An 18,136-nucleotide genomic window follows, 5' to 3' on the forward strand; every position below is an offset into this window, starting at 1 on the left:
TCCTTTATATTGTAATCAGTGCAGAAGTAAGAAAATAGACCAGTTCCTCATCACAAAATACTACAGGGCCCCAGCACCGTGGAGGGGACCCAGACAGTTTGCTAAAGCGTTAATGATCTGTAATTGCTTCCTGCCTTGCCTCCTCTCATAGATTTTTCCTTTACACATAGGCCTTTGGGGCCTCTGTCCAAAGGAATGTGATGGATGATGGAACTTAATTTGGTCCCTTTAGGTAGGAGGGCCCTTCAACAATACAGGGCGAAGCCCTCCATTTAGGGCAAGCCATGTCAAGTTAATCATTATACTCTTTAACTGCAAACTAAATGGAGTTAGTGAGGTAGTTCTCTTCTGCCATCATAGTCTTTTTAATAGACTTTATTTTTTAGAGCCGTTTTAGGCTTGTAGCTAAACTGAATGAAAAGTATAGAGATTCCTCATATACTCCCATGCCCTCAACCAAGCACAGCCTGGTCCCATTATGAACATCCTACACTAGAGCGGTACATTCGTTAAAACTGATGACCCTAACTGACACATGATAATCACCCAAAGTCCAGAGTTTACAGCTCACTCTTGGTGCTGTACCTTCAGTGAGTTTGGACAAACGTGTAATGACGTGTGTCCACCAGTATAGTATCTTACAGAGTAGTTTTACTGCCCTAAAAATCCCGTGACTCCACCTAGTCATCCTTCCTCCCCTCCAATGTCTGGCAACCTTTGATTTTTTACTTCTCCACAGTTTTACCTTTTCCAGATTATCCTATAGATGGAATCATCTAGTATGTTGCCTTTTCAGATTTTTTTTTTTTTCACTTAGTGGTATGGATTTAAGGTTCCTCCGTGTCTTCTTAGGCTTGAAAGCTCACTTCTTTTGGCGCTGAATAATATTCCTTTGTCTGGATGTACCACGGTTCATTTACACATTCACCTGCTGAAGGACATCTTGGCCACATCTGAGTTTGGGCACTTAGGAATAAAGCTGCTATAAACACTTGTGTACAGGTTCAATTAAGCCAGTGCATTTGGGTTAAATACCAAGGAGCATGACTGCTGAATCTTACGGTCAGAGAATGTTTGGTTTTGTCGTAACCCACCAAACTGACTGCCAAAGCGACCACGCCATCTGGCATTCCCAACAGCGGTGAATGAGAGTTCCTATTGCTCTACATCGTCACCAGCATTTAGTGTTGTCAGTGTTTTAGATTTTGGCCACTCTGATAGACGTGTAATGATACCTCATTGTTTTATTTCATAATTCCCTAATGACATGTGACGCTTGTATCTGCACTAACGGTTTTAATGTTTTAGACATTTTGATGCTGTCAGATCCAGCACACCGTTTGTTTTTTTTTTTTAGCATGACGATGCTGTCTTATGCGACCAATAACATGCAAAGAAGCTAAGCATGCTTTTTGCCAATGTTTCAGTCCCTATGCTCCATGAGAACAAAGATCTGATCTGTGTTGTTCTCCGTGGTAACCCCGAAACCAGCGCGATGTGTGGTCATTCACTCACACTCACTGTTTGCTGAATATAGTGGATTAAATGGTCGTCTTCAGAGATACATTTACGTCCTAATATGCGGGACCCGTGAACACCTCTCTTTTTTAGAAAAAGAAGGATAGCAGATGTAATTCAGTTCAGATCTTGAGATGCGGAAATCCTCTAGGTTACCTGAGTGGGCCTTCCATCCAGTGGCGAGTACCCTTGTAAGAAAAAGGCAGAGGGAGAGTTGAGCTGGGCAGAAGAGACGGAGGGAAAACGAAGAGGCAAGTGACCACAGGGGCAGAGATTGGAGGGATGTGACCACAAGCCTAGCAGGGCCTCCAGCCATCAGAAACAGGAAGAGGCAGAGAAAGGCTTCTCCCCTAGAGCCTATAGGAATGTGGTCCCTCTGGCACCTTCTTTGTCGCTATCTGGCCTCCAAGCCCTAGGCCATCACTAATCTATTGTCTGTCTTTATAGGTCTGCCTCTTCTGGATATTTCATATAAATGGAATGATGCACTACGTGGTCTTTTGTGTCTGGCTTCCTAAACTTAGCATGGTAGCTAACATAATCTCCTTTTATATTTTAATGTGTAATAGTGCCTGCGTTGCTTTCTTTCAATGAGATTCATAGGTAATATGACCTACTTACATAATTTCTAAAACTCTGCCTTGTAATAAGGTGACTTTTAAAATAAGTAAATGCTGGGGCACCTGGGTGGCTCAATTGGTTAACTGTCTGACTTCAGCTCTGGTCATGATCTCACTGTTCATGAATTCCAGCCCCATGTGGGGCTCTGCGCTGACTGTGTGAAGCCTGCTTGGGATTCTCTCTCTCTCCTTCTCTTTCTGCCCCTCTCCCGCTCATGCTTTTTCTCTCTCTCTCTCAAAGTAAATAAACTTGAAAAATAATAAACAAACAAATAAGTAAGTAAATGCAAAGGCGTGTCCACGTAGGGTAATAGTAGGATCCTTGAAGCTATAAACAGTGTCACTGTGAGTGTGTCAGCTATGGTGGTGTGGACACAGGCATGTGGTGTACGAGTTTCTGGTGCGTGGAGAAGCTTTTCCGTTGGTGACTCAATTTCCCCCAATGGTAAGCAATCCTAGATAAAGTTTCAAATCAATCAAAATTCAGTCTTCCCTCAGTTTCCTTGGTAGTTCTGTTCTCAGAAACTTAGTGTATGTTCAAACCTTGCAAGAAAATATTCAGTGGTTCTTTATAAGAGAATTAGGCTCTCCGTTCAGAGGATTACAGATAGGCGTTCACGTACAAGAATGTCTGGCAGAGACCTCAAGAATCATGTTAGACACAAAGGACCATTTTGTAGGCTGGCAATCTTGTGCGCTGAATGACGCATAGTATCCCTGGCCTCCTCCCCTCTTAATGCTGGTGGTGCCTGCAAGTCATCGCGCTTACCAGGAGTATCTGCCAGGAGATTGCATGTCCCTTGTGAGGACCAGTAGTTTAGCTCTTCTGAGCTTAAACACTGCCATGTACACAATCCCCTCTGAGCCCCCTGTCTATCAATTTCAGGGTGGGGTGTTTCTCATTTAAATAATTTCTAGTTGCCATTCTTTTTACACTTCTAAGCCTGTTCAACATTCTTTTGTCTTAAAAAAATTTCAAAAGTCGTCCTTTTATTTTAAATTTGTTTTAATGTTCATTTTTGAGAAAGAGAGAGACAGAGTGAGAGCGGGGGAGGAGTGGAGAGAGAGGGAGACACGGAATCCGAAGCAGGCTCCAGGCTCTGAGCTGTCCGCACAGAACCTGATGTGGGCCTGGAACTCATGAACTGCGAGATCATGACCTGAGCCGAAGTCGGATGCTTAACCGACTGAGCCACCCAGGTGCCCCAGGACATTTTCAAATTCTGTCTACTGCCCCACTTTTGCTGAGCTTGATCCCACCTTTATCCCTCCGCTGGATTTTGTGATATTCTCTTATCTGGTCTCCTTCCCTCTAGTCTTGAGGTCTTTGCCCCCACTCTGCCCAAGACACCAGAGGACAGATCAGATCTGGCTCTGCCTCTTCCCCGAATGTACAAGTAAGCTGAACATCCAGATGCCGCTCCACACAGTGCTCCATGCCCGGGCCCACCCCACACCTCTCCTTGTACTTGAGAAGAACTTCTGAAACATTGACATGTTGAACACTAGGACTCAGTGGGATGGTATTAGGAGGTAGGGCCTCTGGGAGGTGCTTTGGTCATGAGAGTGGACTCTCATGAATAGGCCAAGTGCCCAAGTAAAAGGGACCCCAGAGAGCTTCCTCACTCCTGCCACCACGTGAGGACCCAGCGACAAGATGGCTGTCTCTGAACCAGGAAGCAGGTCCCCACCAGATACCAAATCTGCTGGCACCTTGACCTTGGACTTTCCATCCTCTAGAATATAAGAAATAAATTTCCGTTGTTTATAAGCCACCAGCCTGTGTTTCATTGCTATGGCAACCCAAGCTAAGACACCCACTTTTTGAGATGTGATTGACCTACCATAAACTGCACATCTTTAACAGCTTTATTGAGATATAATTCACCGGCTGTACAATCCACCCATTTAAAATGTACAGGTTGGAATATTTTGGCCTATGTACATATCCCATTTGTCATTTCTTTCCCCCCTTCCTGGCAATCATCGGTCTGCCTTCTGTGCTATGAAGTTAACATTTCAACAATTTCATAAACACAGGATCACATAGTACGCACTTCTCTTTCCTTTGTCTTTGTTCAGGCTTCTTCATTCTGTCTCTACATAGATACATATCCATAGGATCCATTGGCTAATTTTTTTCAAAGCCTATTTGCATTATGATGAGATCTTCTGTTTGTGTCACGGGGACCTAATGCAGGGCTCAGCACATCGTGGCCTTGCTGTAATGAATGTGAGGGCAGAGACAGGACTCCCCAACCTACAAGTGCTATTCCTTCCTTAGGACTTGAACAATAGAGCTCTACTTTCTGTTTAAAGAGAGCTGTCATTACAGTAATTGGTATTTGAAATGTATCAGTCAGAAACAATATGATGCGGTAGTAATACTTTTTTAAATGAAATGAACAACTGTCCTAATTCTTAAAAACATCCTTCCAATGTAGAAGGCAAACTAGAAGTGGAGTCAGAGGGACTTGTGACCTTCAAGGAAATGTAAAAATTTGTCTGAAGCCTCCTGGCTGTCTTCACCTAATGATTTCAAGGGTTCCTGTCCGCGGAGGTTAAGTACTCCTGAGCAAGCTGGAATTATTATACCTGCAATATTTTGTTTTTGCTGGTGAGCGGGGAAGGGCCAGGGTTGAGAAATGTATCTCCAGCGGCTTCCGAGACACTCCTGGTAGGCGGTGCTGCGAGTTTTCTGTCCCCACACATAATTGTCAGTCTGATGCGGTTTCTTGCAGGTTCACAGGAGGGAGGCGCAAACATAAAAGACCGAGCCTGTTTCCGGGACAGTAGTTCCTGGTAATAAGGGGATGGTAAAGAGGTTGAATTTCAAAGTCCGATTAGAAATCACAGCTATGGAATTCAGTGATTGTCACTGAGGCTTTAAAGCCTGTGGATTTGGCCTGCTGTGCACACACAGTGGTTCTTGGTTTTTTTAACCCAGAGCAAAATGACGCCGGGGCACAAAACATCAGCAGTGCCTTCTGGGGGGTGTGAGTATCTGGAATAAGGCTTGGAATTAAGCGAGCTAAAAGAAAGCACCAGAATGTGGAAAACCCTAAAGCATTCTGGCTGACTGATGAAAATTATTTTTGAAACAGCCCTTCATCGTGGGTCTCTTTCCAAAGCAAGAGAACTCCATCCATCACGAGCTAAACAAAAGCCCTGGTAAAATCGATACAGTCATGGTGAGATGCAGAGGTTTATGATTAAAGCCCAGGACAAAGGGCCCCGGGTGAGAATACAGTGTCAAGAGGGGCTTCTCAAATTCTCACGTGCACACGAGCCACCTGAGAATGCTATGAAAACCGGGTGCTTTTTGGGGAGGTCCAGGCTGGGGCCTGAGATTCCGCATTTGAGCCCAGTGCCCGGGGCCAGGGGGTAGGGGACAGATGACCCAGCCTCAGACCACACTTGGAGTGGCAAATGCAGACTTGAGGAAATGGGTTGCTCTTCCGTCTTTATACCCGATCCTGAGATTGTCCGCGAGAGTTCTCTGACAGAGTGAGTGCGGTTCATAGTCCTGTTCATCCCTGCAGGGTAACTAATGGAAGTCAAATTCTGGTTTCTGTCTTGTGCTTTAAGAAAAAGAAGGGAGGGGAACAGTTTCTTCATTAATGTCATCATGAAAAACCACTTGAAAAAACTCTAGATTGAGTTGTCTATTATCTGAGGGTTCAAAATACCCCTGTCATTTATCTTACTGATGCTCCTAATTACGGAAAGAAATTAAATTATATCTAGTATGTTGCCTACATGCATTTAAGAATAACAGTGTAACATTCAAAAATAGACTAACATTCAAAAAATGTTTATGTTTGTTTATTTTTGAGAGAAAGTGAGCAAGCCAGCACAAGCAGGGGAGGGGCAGAGAGAGAGGGACACACAGAATCTGAATCAGGCTCCGGGTTCCGGGCTGTCGGCACAGAGCCTGATGCAGGGCTCAAACCCACAGACCATGAGATCATGCCCTGAACCCAAGTTGTACACTCAACTGACTGAGCCACCCAGGGGCACTCCCCCCAAAATTTTTTTAAGCAGAAGCTTTATAAGAACAGTCACTTTTCTTTTTTTTCTAATTTTTTTTTATGTTTACTTCTTTTTGAGAGAGAGAGAGACAGAGCATGAGTGGGGGAGGGGCAGAGACAGAGAGGGAGACACAGAATCCGAAGCAGGCCACAGGCTCTTGAGCTGTCAGCACAGAGCCCGACATGGGGCTTGAACCCACCAATGTGAGATCATGATCTGAGCTGAAGTTGGACGCTCAACCGACTGAGCCACCCAGGCACCCCAGAACAGTCACTTTTTCTGGCTAAACCTTGAGAACAAAGGCTGTCTGGTTTGAGAACTATCCTAGGTTTTGAGGTATTATCATGTGGCATAAGGCACAGATTTGGAAGCAAAACTCCCTGGATTTGAATCTCGTTGTCCACCTGCATTCTATAGGTGTCTTTGGATGAAGTGAGTTAATATTTATAAAGCTCTTTATAACCAGTACCTGGCCCACACAGGAACTATAGACATGCTTGTTAAGTATATCACTCAACTTAAGATATGTGTTAATGTCCCATCTTAAGGGCCCAGTGGTCTTCTGGAGTTCAGATGGCCTGTTTCTCTTTTTATGGACTAGGACTCCAAGACTTTCTCAAGTGGTAGCTGGGTCGGAGGAGAAGGGGACTTCAGCCAACAGCGTGGGAACCCCAAAATAAATTCATGCAACCGAGGGATTTCACTTATTCGGTTAGACTCACCCCAGCCCTTTGGTTTTACAGTTGGTGATGTATGTTGGCCAGATAGCCAAGGATATCCTGAAGTGGCCCCGCCCCTTCTCTCCTCCTGTCGTGAAACTGGAGGAGAGAATGATTGCCGAGTATGGAATGCCATCTACCCACGCCATGGCAGCCACCGCCATTTCCTTCACCCTCCTCATCTCTACGATGGACAGATACCAGGTGAGGCCACCACCCATGCCAATCAGGTGGCAAAGAGAGGTTCCGCCTCAGAGTTTTCTGTTTTGAGGGGGCTTTGAGGTTTATGAAATAAGGACTGGGAGGGGCGGGGACGGAAGTGTATTGAGCCATTGGTGACAATTTCTTCATAGAGAAAGTGACATACGGGTTCGCGGCCAAGTCAGGCTGTACCTCAGAGTGAAAAGCACACCCCCCGTAATAACACCCCCACAACGAGCATGGCATGACCGGCCCAGGACCCAGGGTGTGTGGAGTGCCTCTGCCGGAGCGCTGTGCCCCGGAGTTCTCGACTAGACAGCACGTGACCGGTTTTCTCATCTTCTCTTTACACCAGCTGCGAGCAGCTTATGATCCTCATAAATGGTCCTCCAGGGCTGGGATGACTCCACCAGATAAATCCTCTTGCTAGACTTCCCAGGGCCCAGGGCAGGGAAAGGTCTGGGCCCACATTGGCTCCCAGGGATGTCTTTGCACCTGTTGAGGCTCAACCAGTAGAAATAATGGCTCCGTGTTTTCTAGATTCCTCTCTAAATGACAAGAGATTACTAACTGTTGAAAACGGAAGAATGTCACTTCACTAATACCTGCTTAGATGCCAATTACAGTCAGATTTATTTATTTATTTATTTTTTCTGAGAGAGAGAGACAGCATGAGCAGGGGAGGGTCAGAGAGAGAGGGAGACACAGACTCTGAAACAGGCTCCAGGCTCTGAGCTGGATGTCAGCACAGAGCCCGACGCGGGGCTCGAACTCACGAACCGCGAGATCATGACCGGAGCTGAAGTCGGACGCTTAACCGACTGAGCCACCCAGGCGCCCCCAGTCAGACCTTTTAAAAGTTACATCAGTACTGCAGTCAAGTACTTCGCTTTGCCTACCTGAGAAGTTTTGCTCCAAGTTTGCATTTAATTTCATAATTTTTCTCTCTCGCTCTCTGGAAAATTCAGATTTCATTAAACCTAGCAGTCCTGTAGGTAAACGACCGTGTCGTTTTGCCTTGTCCCTACACCCTCAAAACCCAGGTACGTTCTGGGTTCTACACGGTCAGAACTAGGGGAATCAGTCTGACGTAGCTGGACAGGGACAGGATTAGCGCTGGGTCCCGGCTGTACCTCTCTGGTCTTTTACCTGGTCACCTGGGGTCAGACCTCCATTTCCGGGATGGGGAAGGGACAGGTCTCAGGAATATATCCAACGAAGTATAATCTTCCATCATAACTTTAAGTCATGCAGGGACCAAAAACGTCTGAACTCTCCAGTACTGTGTCTGAACTAACTTAACACAGAGACCTCTGAGCTCCCTCGTAGGCAGGGCGCCTGCCCCAGCGGGCCCGGGGCTGGTCCTCAGCATCCAGATGCTGCTGCGCTCAGCATCCAGAGAGGCCTGTGCGCGTGCTGACGTTGCACAGGAGAAAAGCCTCATGGCAGCGGACTGCAAAAAACAGCAACAGCAACCAATTATGTACTCATTTCAAGGCCACTTGGTCCTTCTTTAAAAATGCTTTTCAGCTCCCATGATGCAGCAGTTTTCAGCCCGAGTTGTTGTGGACTTCTTTCCTAGTCAATTGTTTTTTAATTAAAAAAATTTTTTTAATGTTTATTTATTTTTGAGAGAGACTGAGCATGGGTGGGGGAGGGGCAGAGAGAGAGAGAGGAAGACACAGAATCCGAAGCAGGCTCCGGGCTCTGAGCCGTCAGCACAGAGCTCGATGCGGGGCTCAAACCCACAAACTGTGAGATCGTGAACTGAGCCACCCAGGCGCCCCTTCCTAGTCCATTTTTAATGATCAATATATTTAGCTATTGGGGTTATTTGCTATAATATTTCTAAATATGGTTTCTTTATATGTGTTCAGGCTAATGCCTCAACTCGAACTTCTGAATGCATTAACTCATTAATTTGTAACACTTTTTCTTAAAATCTGAGACCCAGTTAATGATAAATTTTAAGAAAAGACGTATGACCGTGTGTGATTATATTCACATCTTACATCAGAAAGAATGTGTTGCAGGGCACCTGGGCAGCTGGGTCGGTTGATTGTCTGACTTCAGCTCAGGTCATGATCTCACGGTCTGTGAGTTTGAGCTCCCCATCAGGCTTTGCGCTGACAGCATAGAGCCCACTTTGGATTCTCTGTCTCTCTCTCTCTCTGTGCCTCTCCTCCCCCTGACACTTACTTTGTTTCTTTCTTTCTCTCTCTGTCTCAAAAATAAATAAACATTAAAAAACAAAAAAAGACTGTGCTGGACTTGGACATGGAAGTTGTGGCTTCTGGTTCTAACTCTTACCCTTCACCAGCTGTGTGACCTTGGGCAAGTCGGCCTGCCTCTCTGAGCCCAGTTTCCATTTTGAGGATCAAATGGAATGATTAACGGGAAAACATCTTTGTGCTTAAGTTCAGTAGTGATGTAACTGATTATCAAGTTAAACGGTTTCTTCATTTGTGGAATGGACTTAGTAGTAGAACCCACTTCCTAGAGTTGTGTGAAGATTGATGGAGTGGGTGACTGTACAGAGCTTCACGTGATATAGACAGCTCGCTGTCATCTTTATTCTTCTCACCATGAAACACCACAGGTGTTAGTGCTTGAAGCACATGGATTATATCTTTACATCTCCATTTATGAGCAGAATATCCATATGTTCCTTATATGACCCTGCATGAGCCGGATTCCCGTGCCTGCTGTTGTTACCCACCAGTGAAAGTTGAGATTTGGCAAAGTCTGGATTGTTGCCTTAACATCTGTCTATAAAGGTGCCCATTCTTAGCTTGGGCCCGTTGCTCCTGGGAGCCGGTTGTTGCCAAGCTTTACCAGCCAGCACTCAGTGGGGATGTAGGTGGTCGAACTTCCGGGCGACAGGACTGCCCATCCACCTTGCCCCTTGCTCAGTACTGTATACCTCATACATGTTACTCTCTGAAGAAGAATAGGTCGAAACACAAAGGATTTACGTCCCCAACACCGGCTTAAGGCCAAGTTCTAACTAAGTCTTATTTGTATGTTTATATGTTGTGAAGCTTCCTCCCAGCGCTATGGTCCTGGGTGCCCCCACCCCCACTCGGCTCCATTTTCCCACTTTTCAAATGGTTTTAGACCATCCAATTACCAGTCTAGGGAAATCGAGATTGACACTATTAGGCCAGGGATCCTCTCCCACCATGGGGTCAACCTACGTGAGCATGGTCTAATTGCCTTGTTTTCTCTTGTCCTCCGACAGTATCCCTTTGTCTTGGGGTTGCTGATGGCTGTGGTGTTTTCCACCTTGGTGTGTCTCAGCAGAATCTACACCGGGATGCACACGGTCCTGGTAAGTCCTTGTGGGCAGGTCTTGGGGCGACTGTCTGAATAACAGCGTGGCCAGTGTCTCGGTGTGTTCCTTGCACTGTATACTTCTACAGCTATTTGCATATGTAATTATACTTCCCATTAGGCCAATGAGGTAAGTAATTATGATGTCATGACCCCTGTGTAATAATAATAACGAATCGTAAGATAATATCAAGGAAGGGGTGCCTGGGCGTCTCCATCAGTGAAGCGTCTGACTTCGGCTAAGGTCATGATCTTGTGGTCTGTGAGTTCGAGCCCTGTGTCAGGCTCTGTGCTGACAGCTCAGAGCCTGGAGCCTGCTTCGGATTCTGTGTCTCCCTCTCTCTCTTCCCCTCCCCCACTCCTGTTCTGTTTCTCTCTCTCTCTCAAAAGTAAATAATTTTTTTATTTAAAAAATTTTTTTAAAAAGATAACGTTGAGAGGACTGACCAGGGCTAGACCTTCCTGACTTGGAAGGTTGGCTAGAATGTCAACAGAGACTCAGGTCATTTATTTTCATGCTGGTTTCCTGGTGACGCAGGAGGAACACCCATGGTCAAGGACGGGAGCATGAGGATATGGTTCCCACTTAGGTCCTCACAGAGATGGGTCTGGATTTTAAGGATCCCAGCTGGCCTCTCCAGGGAAAGGGTCCCTCCGGGTCAAAATAGCCCAGAAGCGTGGGCCTCGCTTCCTTTCTGAACTGCTCTGGGCTGGCGGTGGTGGTGACACACAGAGACGTGTCTGCATTTAAAGGTTCGCCTACCCTTTTACCGTATTGGATCTGTTTCTAGGGCTGCGATGGTTAGTGCAGTGAGAATGACCTCAGAGCTCTGTTTCCGGGTGTGCCAGGCAGCTGCCTTGAAGTTCCAGAGCACAAGGCTGGCCGTGGCTCACCACAGGGCACTATTTATCATTATAATTGGCACAAGGAAGATTTCTCTAGAAAGGAATGGGCTCTTGCTAATTGTGTTACTCTCTGTGCGAGGCTGAAAATTTGTGTTAGCTGAGGACCTCTCTGGGGGAAAGGCCACCCGCCTGCTGGTCTTCTTGGTGTCTGGTGTTGGTTATCACACGAAGGGTGGTGGTTGGGGGCGGGGGGGACGCAGCAGAGGTGAACGGATGGAATGAGAGAACCTGTAAGAATGAGCAGAGGCAGAGGACTGGGAGAACAAAACCCAGAGAAAGGAGGCTCAAGGCCGCACGGGATTCAGTGAGAGACACCGCGCTTTCCCTTAAAGCACATGCTCGCTCAGAAAAGCAAGGAGGAGCCCAGAGCCACTAGAGTCAGGGCTGGGCCTTGGGGCAGGCAGGTCAGAGCCACACAGAAGGAGTGCCACGACCAAGATAAATGATCATGATAGAACACTTAAGAAAAGCAAAATTAATGCAAAAAATGCATCAAAAGCAAAAAGTGTCCACAATAAACAAAATACCCGCATTTCTCTTCTAAAGTTTATTTATTTTGAGAGAGAGAGGGAGACACGGAATCCAAAGCAGGCCTCAGGCTCTGAGCTGTCAGCACAAGAGCCCGAAGTGGGGACTCGAACCCACAAACCATGAGATCACGACCTGAGCCTAAGTTGGATGCTTCACCGACTGAGCTGCCCAGACGCTCCCACAATATCCAACTTTTAAGCAAAGACCAGCTCTGACCCTGAACTTGCACGACCCTGCAGCCTCCCCTGACCATCTTCAGCCGGCCTGACCAGATCTTGAAGACCCTGGAGGAGAGGTTGGGGGACCTTGGAGGAGAGGTTGGGGGACCAGGGGCTTCATCTCCCTCCTGAGACACGTCCTTGTGGTCCCTGTGCTCGACCAGCTTCTGAGCCCGCAGGGGGACGGGGGACGGGAGAGGGGAGCATTCTCAATTTGCCACACCGCTGCTTCGCATTATAAGGAGGCTCCCTCCAACTATGTCCGTCCGGGGACCTCAGTGTGGAACCAGCCAGCACTCTCGCGGGTGTTCGGCAGCCCTTTTATCTGGGGCTGCTCTGTAATTTCCGCAGGCTTTCCTAAAAGACGATCGCGAGAATCCAGGCTGAAATGAAAACCAGCATCTGTGCGAGAATGCGGAGCCGCAGACATGAGTAAAGGGCACAGAAACCCCATCTCAGGAAAGACACAGCTTGCTGCCTGTCTTTTTAAAGTGGGTTATGGGGATGGGGAAGCTGCTGTTTGTGGGGAAAACTGTTTAAGCCTCTCGTTCAGCTCCGAGGAACGGGTCCAGCTGCTCTCCTTGGGGCATCCGTCCCAGAAGAAGCTGGAGCAAAGCTGTAGAAACTTCCACCCACCCCCACCCCATGCTGCCATCGCCCCCCGGGGCTTCTCCCACACGTGTAATTTTATTTCATAAAGAGCGTAGAGCCTGACTCGGGCCCAGGCCCAGTCCCGAGAGGAGCCGGAGGCACGGCCCAGGGTTCGACAGTACATAATTCCTAGTCGCAGGAGGGGACACTTCCTTGTAATAGCAGGATCCAGTTAAATTACGGATTGGCAGTCTTCTTCACTCAGCAGCCACTTAATAGTCCGCTGCAGGTGCCGGGCTGGGAGCCAGATCGGCATGATACACATGGAAACAAAACCTACCTCACCCTCCTGGGTCTCGGGGTGCTGGTGGTGACAGACGTGTGAGCTGCTGATGACTTGATGTGACGAGGACTGTACTTAGCGTGGAGCAGCTGGGGCGGGCCAGCAAACGTGGCCTGTCTTCTCTCTCCCCTGGACCCCATGCGGCCATCAGGGACAGCCATGCGCTGACGGTTCTCACTGACTACATAGTCACATCCCATGGAAAGCTTTTTAAAAATCTCCCAGGGAGGAGGGGTATTTGGAGACCCACATTCATGGCAGCAGCATTAGTCACAATAGCTGATGAGTAGAAACAACACACACACACACACACACACACACACACACACACACATCCTAAGCGTTGGTATTTTTTCAAAGCTCCTCAGTTGATTTTAATGTNTCCTAAGCGTTGGTATTTTTTCAAGGCTCCTCAGTTGATTTTAATGTGCAGCCAGGGTTGAGAGCCATTGAGTAGACTGACTGTCCTTTAGAATTGGCCGTGAGCATGTGCCCGAACCAAACTGGAGCCGGAAGGTGGAGACAGACGCTTTGCAAGGACCCGCCACGTCCATGCCATGAGCTGCTCCCATCGCACACCCCCGGGGTGTCCCCGAACTCGAAGTCAGTCAGGTGGCCACTGCTTGATGCAAATGGTTCTCTGTGCACGGAGAGGAAGCAATTCAAGGAGAATAGAAATGCACTTCTCTCTCCCCTAAAGAAATCACTTCTTGTCAGAGGGGAGCGGTTTGCTCTCTGATGTCAAGTCTTCGGGGACAGGCTGCAGCTGACTCCTGGGCAGGCCCGAGTGAACCTACTTGTGGTGTCACTGTCCTGCCAAACCACCTCACAGACGGGTGTCTCATCTGTCACGATGTCTCAGCGAGAAAGTCGGGCACCGCCCTAGCTCCTGCCTTCCCACGCTCCTCAGGTAGTCGCCAAGCTGAATTAATTCTGACTCGCGCCACTGCTCCAATATTATTTCCGTATCTGATTATGCGTTAGAATGTGTTAGAAGGATTTGGGCAGCTCCCGGAGCTCAGTATGAATGGGGCTGCGCAGCTAAGCCTCCAGAAGGAAAGAAGCAGGGCACCTGAGAGCGCCTTCCTCTCCCGTGAGAGAGCCACTGTTGGAAGAAGCCCACACCTTCTCTCTCAGATCAAAATCTTAATTTCCAGAGATGAAAGCGTGATTGCCCTGGGGCATTACCCTTGAACCAATGGGCCTTGGCGAGGGGAATGGGATGCAGAGCAGAACCGAGACCCCAGAAGCCACCCCCATGGGCTACCAAGGCAGTGCCCCCAAAAAAACGGGCTAGAAAGACAACCCAATAAGTTCATCACTCTTGAGAGGGCCCAAACCCAAGTGGTTACCGCCTGCGCGAGTCAGGACTCCTTGAGTGCAAAGAATAGACACTAACTCAAACTCACTTAAGCTTAAAGAAAAAGTTGTTGTTGTTGTTGTTTTAAGTTTTTGAGAGTTAGAGAGCAAGGGAGAGAGAGGGAGAGAGTGTGAGCAGGGAAGGGGAAGAGACGGGGTGGAGAGTGAATCCCAAGCAGGCTCCATCGCCAGCACAGAGCCTGATGCAGGGTTCGAGCTCATGACTGAGATCATGACCTGAGCCAAAACCAAGAGTCAGACACTTAACCGACTAAGCATCCCCGAAAATTTATTGGTTTTTATAGCCACACTGTAGGAAGGGTAGAGGTAAAGGTAGCCCTTGGGAGAATGGGACCTGAGGTCCAGATCTTTGTCGGAAGTCTCCCTACGCTTTCCCTAGCTCCTCTGCACATCTCTTCACATGGATTCATGTTCTCGGGCTGCCTTCTCTCTGAGACTAGACCCAAGGAGCTCTGGGCTTAAAATTCTTTGTTTTGTTCCTGAAAGGATTGCAGTGGGGAGAATTTCAGGAAAGTGTCTAGTGGCCTGGCCTGGACAATGGGCCTATCACTGAGTTAAATGCTGTCCGAGGGTGCCAGAGGTGGTGGCTGGTCCAGTCGCGTGGCCAGCCGGCCTGTGTGAGTGGGGGCTGTGAGAGGCAGTGATGGTTAGGGTAGGGTTAGGGTTGGCCTGTAGGAGGGGCACTTCTCCAGAATGAAATGGATCTGTCGCCAGAAGAAGAAAATAGACCAAACTCCAGTGGTACCTTCTCTACGTTGACACCATTGCATTTTCCTGCTCTTTCAAGGACTCAAAACTGGACGTTACACTTGTTTATATGGGGGAAGGAGGAAGAGAGCAAACCAAGAAGGTCACTCATACTCCATTTTCGATGCCCGAAATTAGTCAACTTGTACAGAGTTGATATGAAGTCTTCTGACTGATAAGGCAATAATCCCCCATATGTTAACAGTAAACTTAGCCACAAGTTTTGTTGCTGTTGTGAGATTCGCGAATGGCTGTTCCATTATTTTGAACTTGAATTAGCTGAAATGCTCTTCTATTTTATTGTCTCTGAATTGTTTGATCTGTGGATAATTATATAGATATTGGGTTTTATTTGCTTACTCATTTATTTTGTTCCTCTAAGTATTGCTTTAGTCTTGGTTGCACTTGGAGAATGTTGAAAAGGCTTCTCAAATATTAAATTATCTTCAGTCCATACAAAACTGCGTCCTAGCTTTAGACTAGAGCATTTTTGGTGTTTTTATTTTTCTTTCTTTTCAAGTTCTTTGAAACTACTTTAAAAAAAAAAACTTACTTCAAACTGCCTTTCTTAATATGGAAAAGAAAGCTAATTGTAATATAAATTATACCCAACCAAGCCTTACTTTCTGTTGTAGGATAAGTTAGTTACTGAGATAAAAAGGGAATTGGGCTGTGTTTCTGAGCACTACCTTATTATTCGTATTCTTTTTTCTTTACCTTGGAGGGACGTATTTTTACCCTTTTACGAAAATAGAGAATTATTTCTGGTTTCAAAAGTAATAAGTATTCATGGTAAAGCGTTCAGCCTCTCATTTTTAAAGTTGTTGCTGTGGGTTTTTTTAAAGATGAAATCATTATTAGTTAAGCACTGTAGAGCTACACACAGCCATTCGTTAGGGCGATATAAAGGGAAACCGAAGACATTTGTATGTTTCTGTATTAATTGAACTAAAATGAGGGTATTTCCAGCAAGAACTCCTTGTGGTATGTATTCCTAGCCATAAACACCGGCAAATTAATTTTGTATCTCCTTTCTCCACGCTGTCCAAAAAGCCACAGGTGAGGCCCCGTTTTCCATCTGTTCTGCAAGTGTGAGGTGAGGGGGCTTACAGGGGTGCTCTGAATCCAGGAGGGGAGCCGGACTGAGCCTTGAAGGCAGCCCATAGAAGGTAGGCAAAGGCAGAAGTTGGTCAAAGCACTAGAATCATGCAGAGGCCAGAGGTCCCTACTGGGCCATAAGCCAAAACGGAAAGGGCCGGAGCAGACATGGATGGGTACTGGGCCAGGTTGTCTCAGACCAGAAGCTGTTTGTATCCTTCCTCCTGCAATAAGATCTGGTCAGTGTACTGTTCCAGTGTGGTGTGTTGTCAGGCCCGAGGGGGTGTGCCAATGAAGCGGCAGTTAGCCTGACTGGGGAGGAAGGCCCGGGAACTATCTGAGGCTAAGGGCTGGGCAGCCAAGCTAAGTGGGCGAGGCCGGCAGCTACAGAGATGGCCCATCACGATGGTGTCAGACAGGCAAGGTGGTTGTGGTCGGAGAAGCAGGTAGTTTACCTCCATGAGAACGTCCCCAAAGCGCCCTTATACCCCAGATTGCGGAAGAGAGAACTCGGGTAAATTAAAGTCTAGATAGTATTGAGAATGAGTTCACTTTTGCTAAATAAATAAAAACAACCGCATCCAGGGATGGGGCACAGCTTCGAGATCTTGTGCTGCTGGGTTGTATTTGTGCTTTAAGTGAGTTCCAGTTACTAGTAACATAAGAGTTAGAGATTGGATTGAACATTCCATAGAAGCCCAGTGTCCACGTGTTTCTTTCTTTTACTAGGTTCTTGCTCTTTGGATTATATAGTGTGTTATGGTTTCACTAAAGGGTGACGTTTTTCTATAAGCTTATAATCGTACGCCTCTCATAGCAGAAAATGTACTGTCTTCAAAATCTGTCCAATCAACTTTTGAAAAATAAATCAGACCTTCCCATTTATTCACATATTTTTAAAAGATTCTTTGGCCCCTTGAGAAAAAATATATATGCACATTTCGATCATGATGCTCATGGCTGCTGTGACATTCCAGAAAATATTGGCATGAACTTGCACTTTATCCTCCTTGAGACTTTCTCAATTGTATCTAGTTTGTCCTAAGGAGGAGATGTGGAATGATTTGATGAGATCCTCAACTAACCACTGAAACCCGAGAATGGAGCCATTTTTGAATCAAATTCAATCACAAGGAAAAACCCTCAGTTGAGTTCAGTAAACTACTCCCCTTTTCCAGAAGCCAGAGGTACCCCCTTAGAAGAATCCTACACGTTTAACATCAGTAGTTCAACACTTTAGAGCCAGAAGCCAATGCCATGTGCTCGAGGCAAGGTGGCCTGGCCTCAGCCAGGAAGCCTCCTGTATTTCCTCACTGTCTCCAAAACAGTTTGGAAAAATTAGAAGGAAAATATTAATGAATACTTACATAGGCTTAAAATAGAAAAAGGCATGATATTAAATATAATTATCCACAAAGAAAAGGGAGAAGATGACTACATTGCATTTTTTTTACTTCTGTATGTAAAAAAAAAAATTGAGAGTCATTGTTAAATACATAAATGTAATAAGGGATAGACAAACGATTATTATAAGGAGTCAATAAGAAGCTAAAGACCAGTGTGCCAGTAACAAGAACAGGCAATGCCCAAAAGAAAAAACTAAAAATGTCCAGTAAGCATAAGGAATGAATCCTACCTGCATTTACAGAGATGTAATAGAAGTCATGAAAGACAGATAAAAGTGCGATGCCATTTAAAAATGTTTGCCAGCAAGATTGGTGAAAAATAAAATCAATGAGGATAAGGAATTGAGTAATGGGATATTCTCATAAGGGGGCCTTTTGCTGTCAAAAGCAGTAAAAGGTGTGATCCCTACCTTTTGACCTAGGGGTTCTTTTCGAAGTATTTATCCTAGAGAATAACTGAACAAATACACATAGACATTTGGATAAGGTTGTA

The 18,136-nt window shown here is 46.4% G+C and overlaps 1 protein-coding gene across 1 annotated transcript in view; it reads left to right on the top strand.

Annotated features, from left to right (window-relative positions):
* The window catches only part of SGPP2 (sphingosine-1-phosphate phosphatase 2), a 72,518-nt gene that overhangs the window by 28,451 nt on the left and 25,931 nt on the right, over positions 1 to 18,136 (top strand). The window contains exons 2-3 of the mRNA XM_077748579.1: positions 6,914 to 7,093; positions 10,332 to 10,421. Coding sequence (XP_077604705.1) covers positions 6,920 to 7,093; positions 10,332 to 10,421 — 264 coding nt within the window. The 5' untranslated portion in view covers positions 6,914 to 6,919. The remainder of the gene's footprint in view (positions 1 to 6,913; positions 7,094 to 10,331; positions 10,422 to 18,136) is intronic.

Source organism: Crocuta crocuta, unplaced genomic scaffold (genome assembly GCF_008692635.1).
Source record: "Crocuta crocuta isolate KB4526 unplaced genomic scaffold, BGI_CrCroc_1.0 scaffold229, whole genome shotgun sequence".
Lineage (NCBI taxonomy): Eukaryota > Metazoa > Chordata > Mammalia > Carnivora > Hyaenidae > Crocuta > Crocuta crocuta.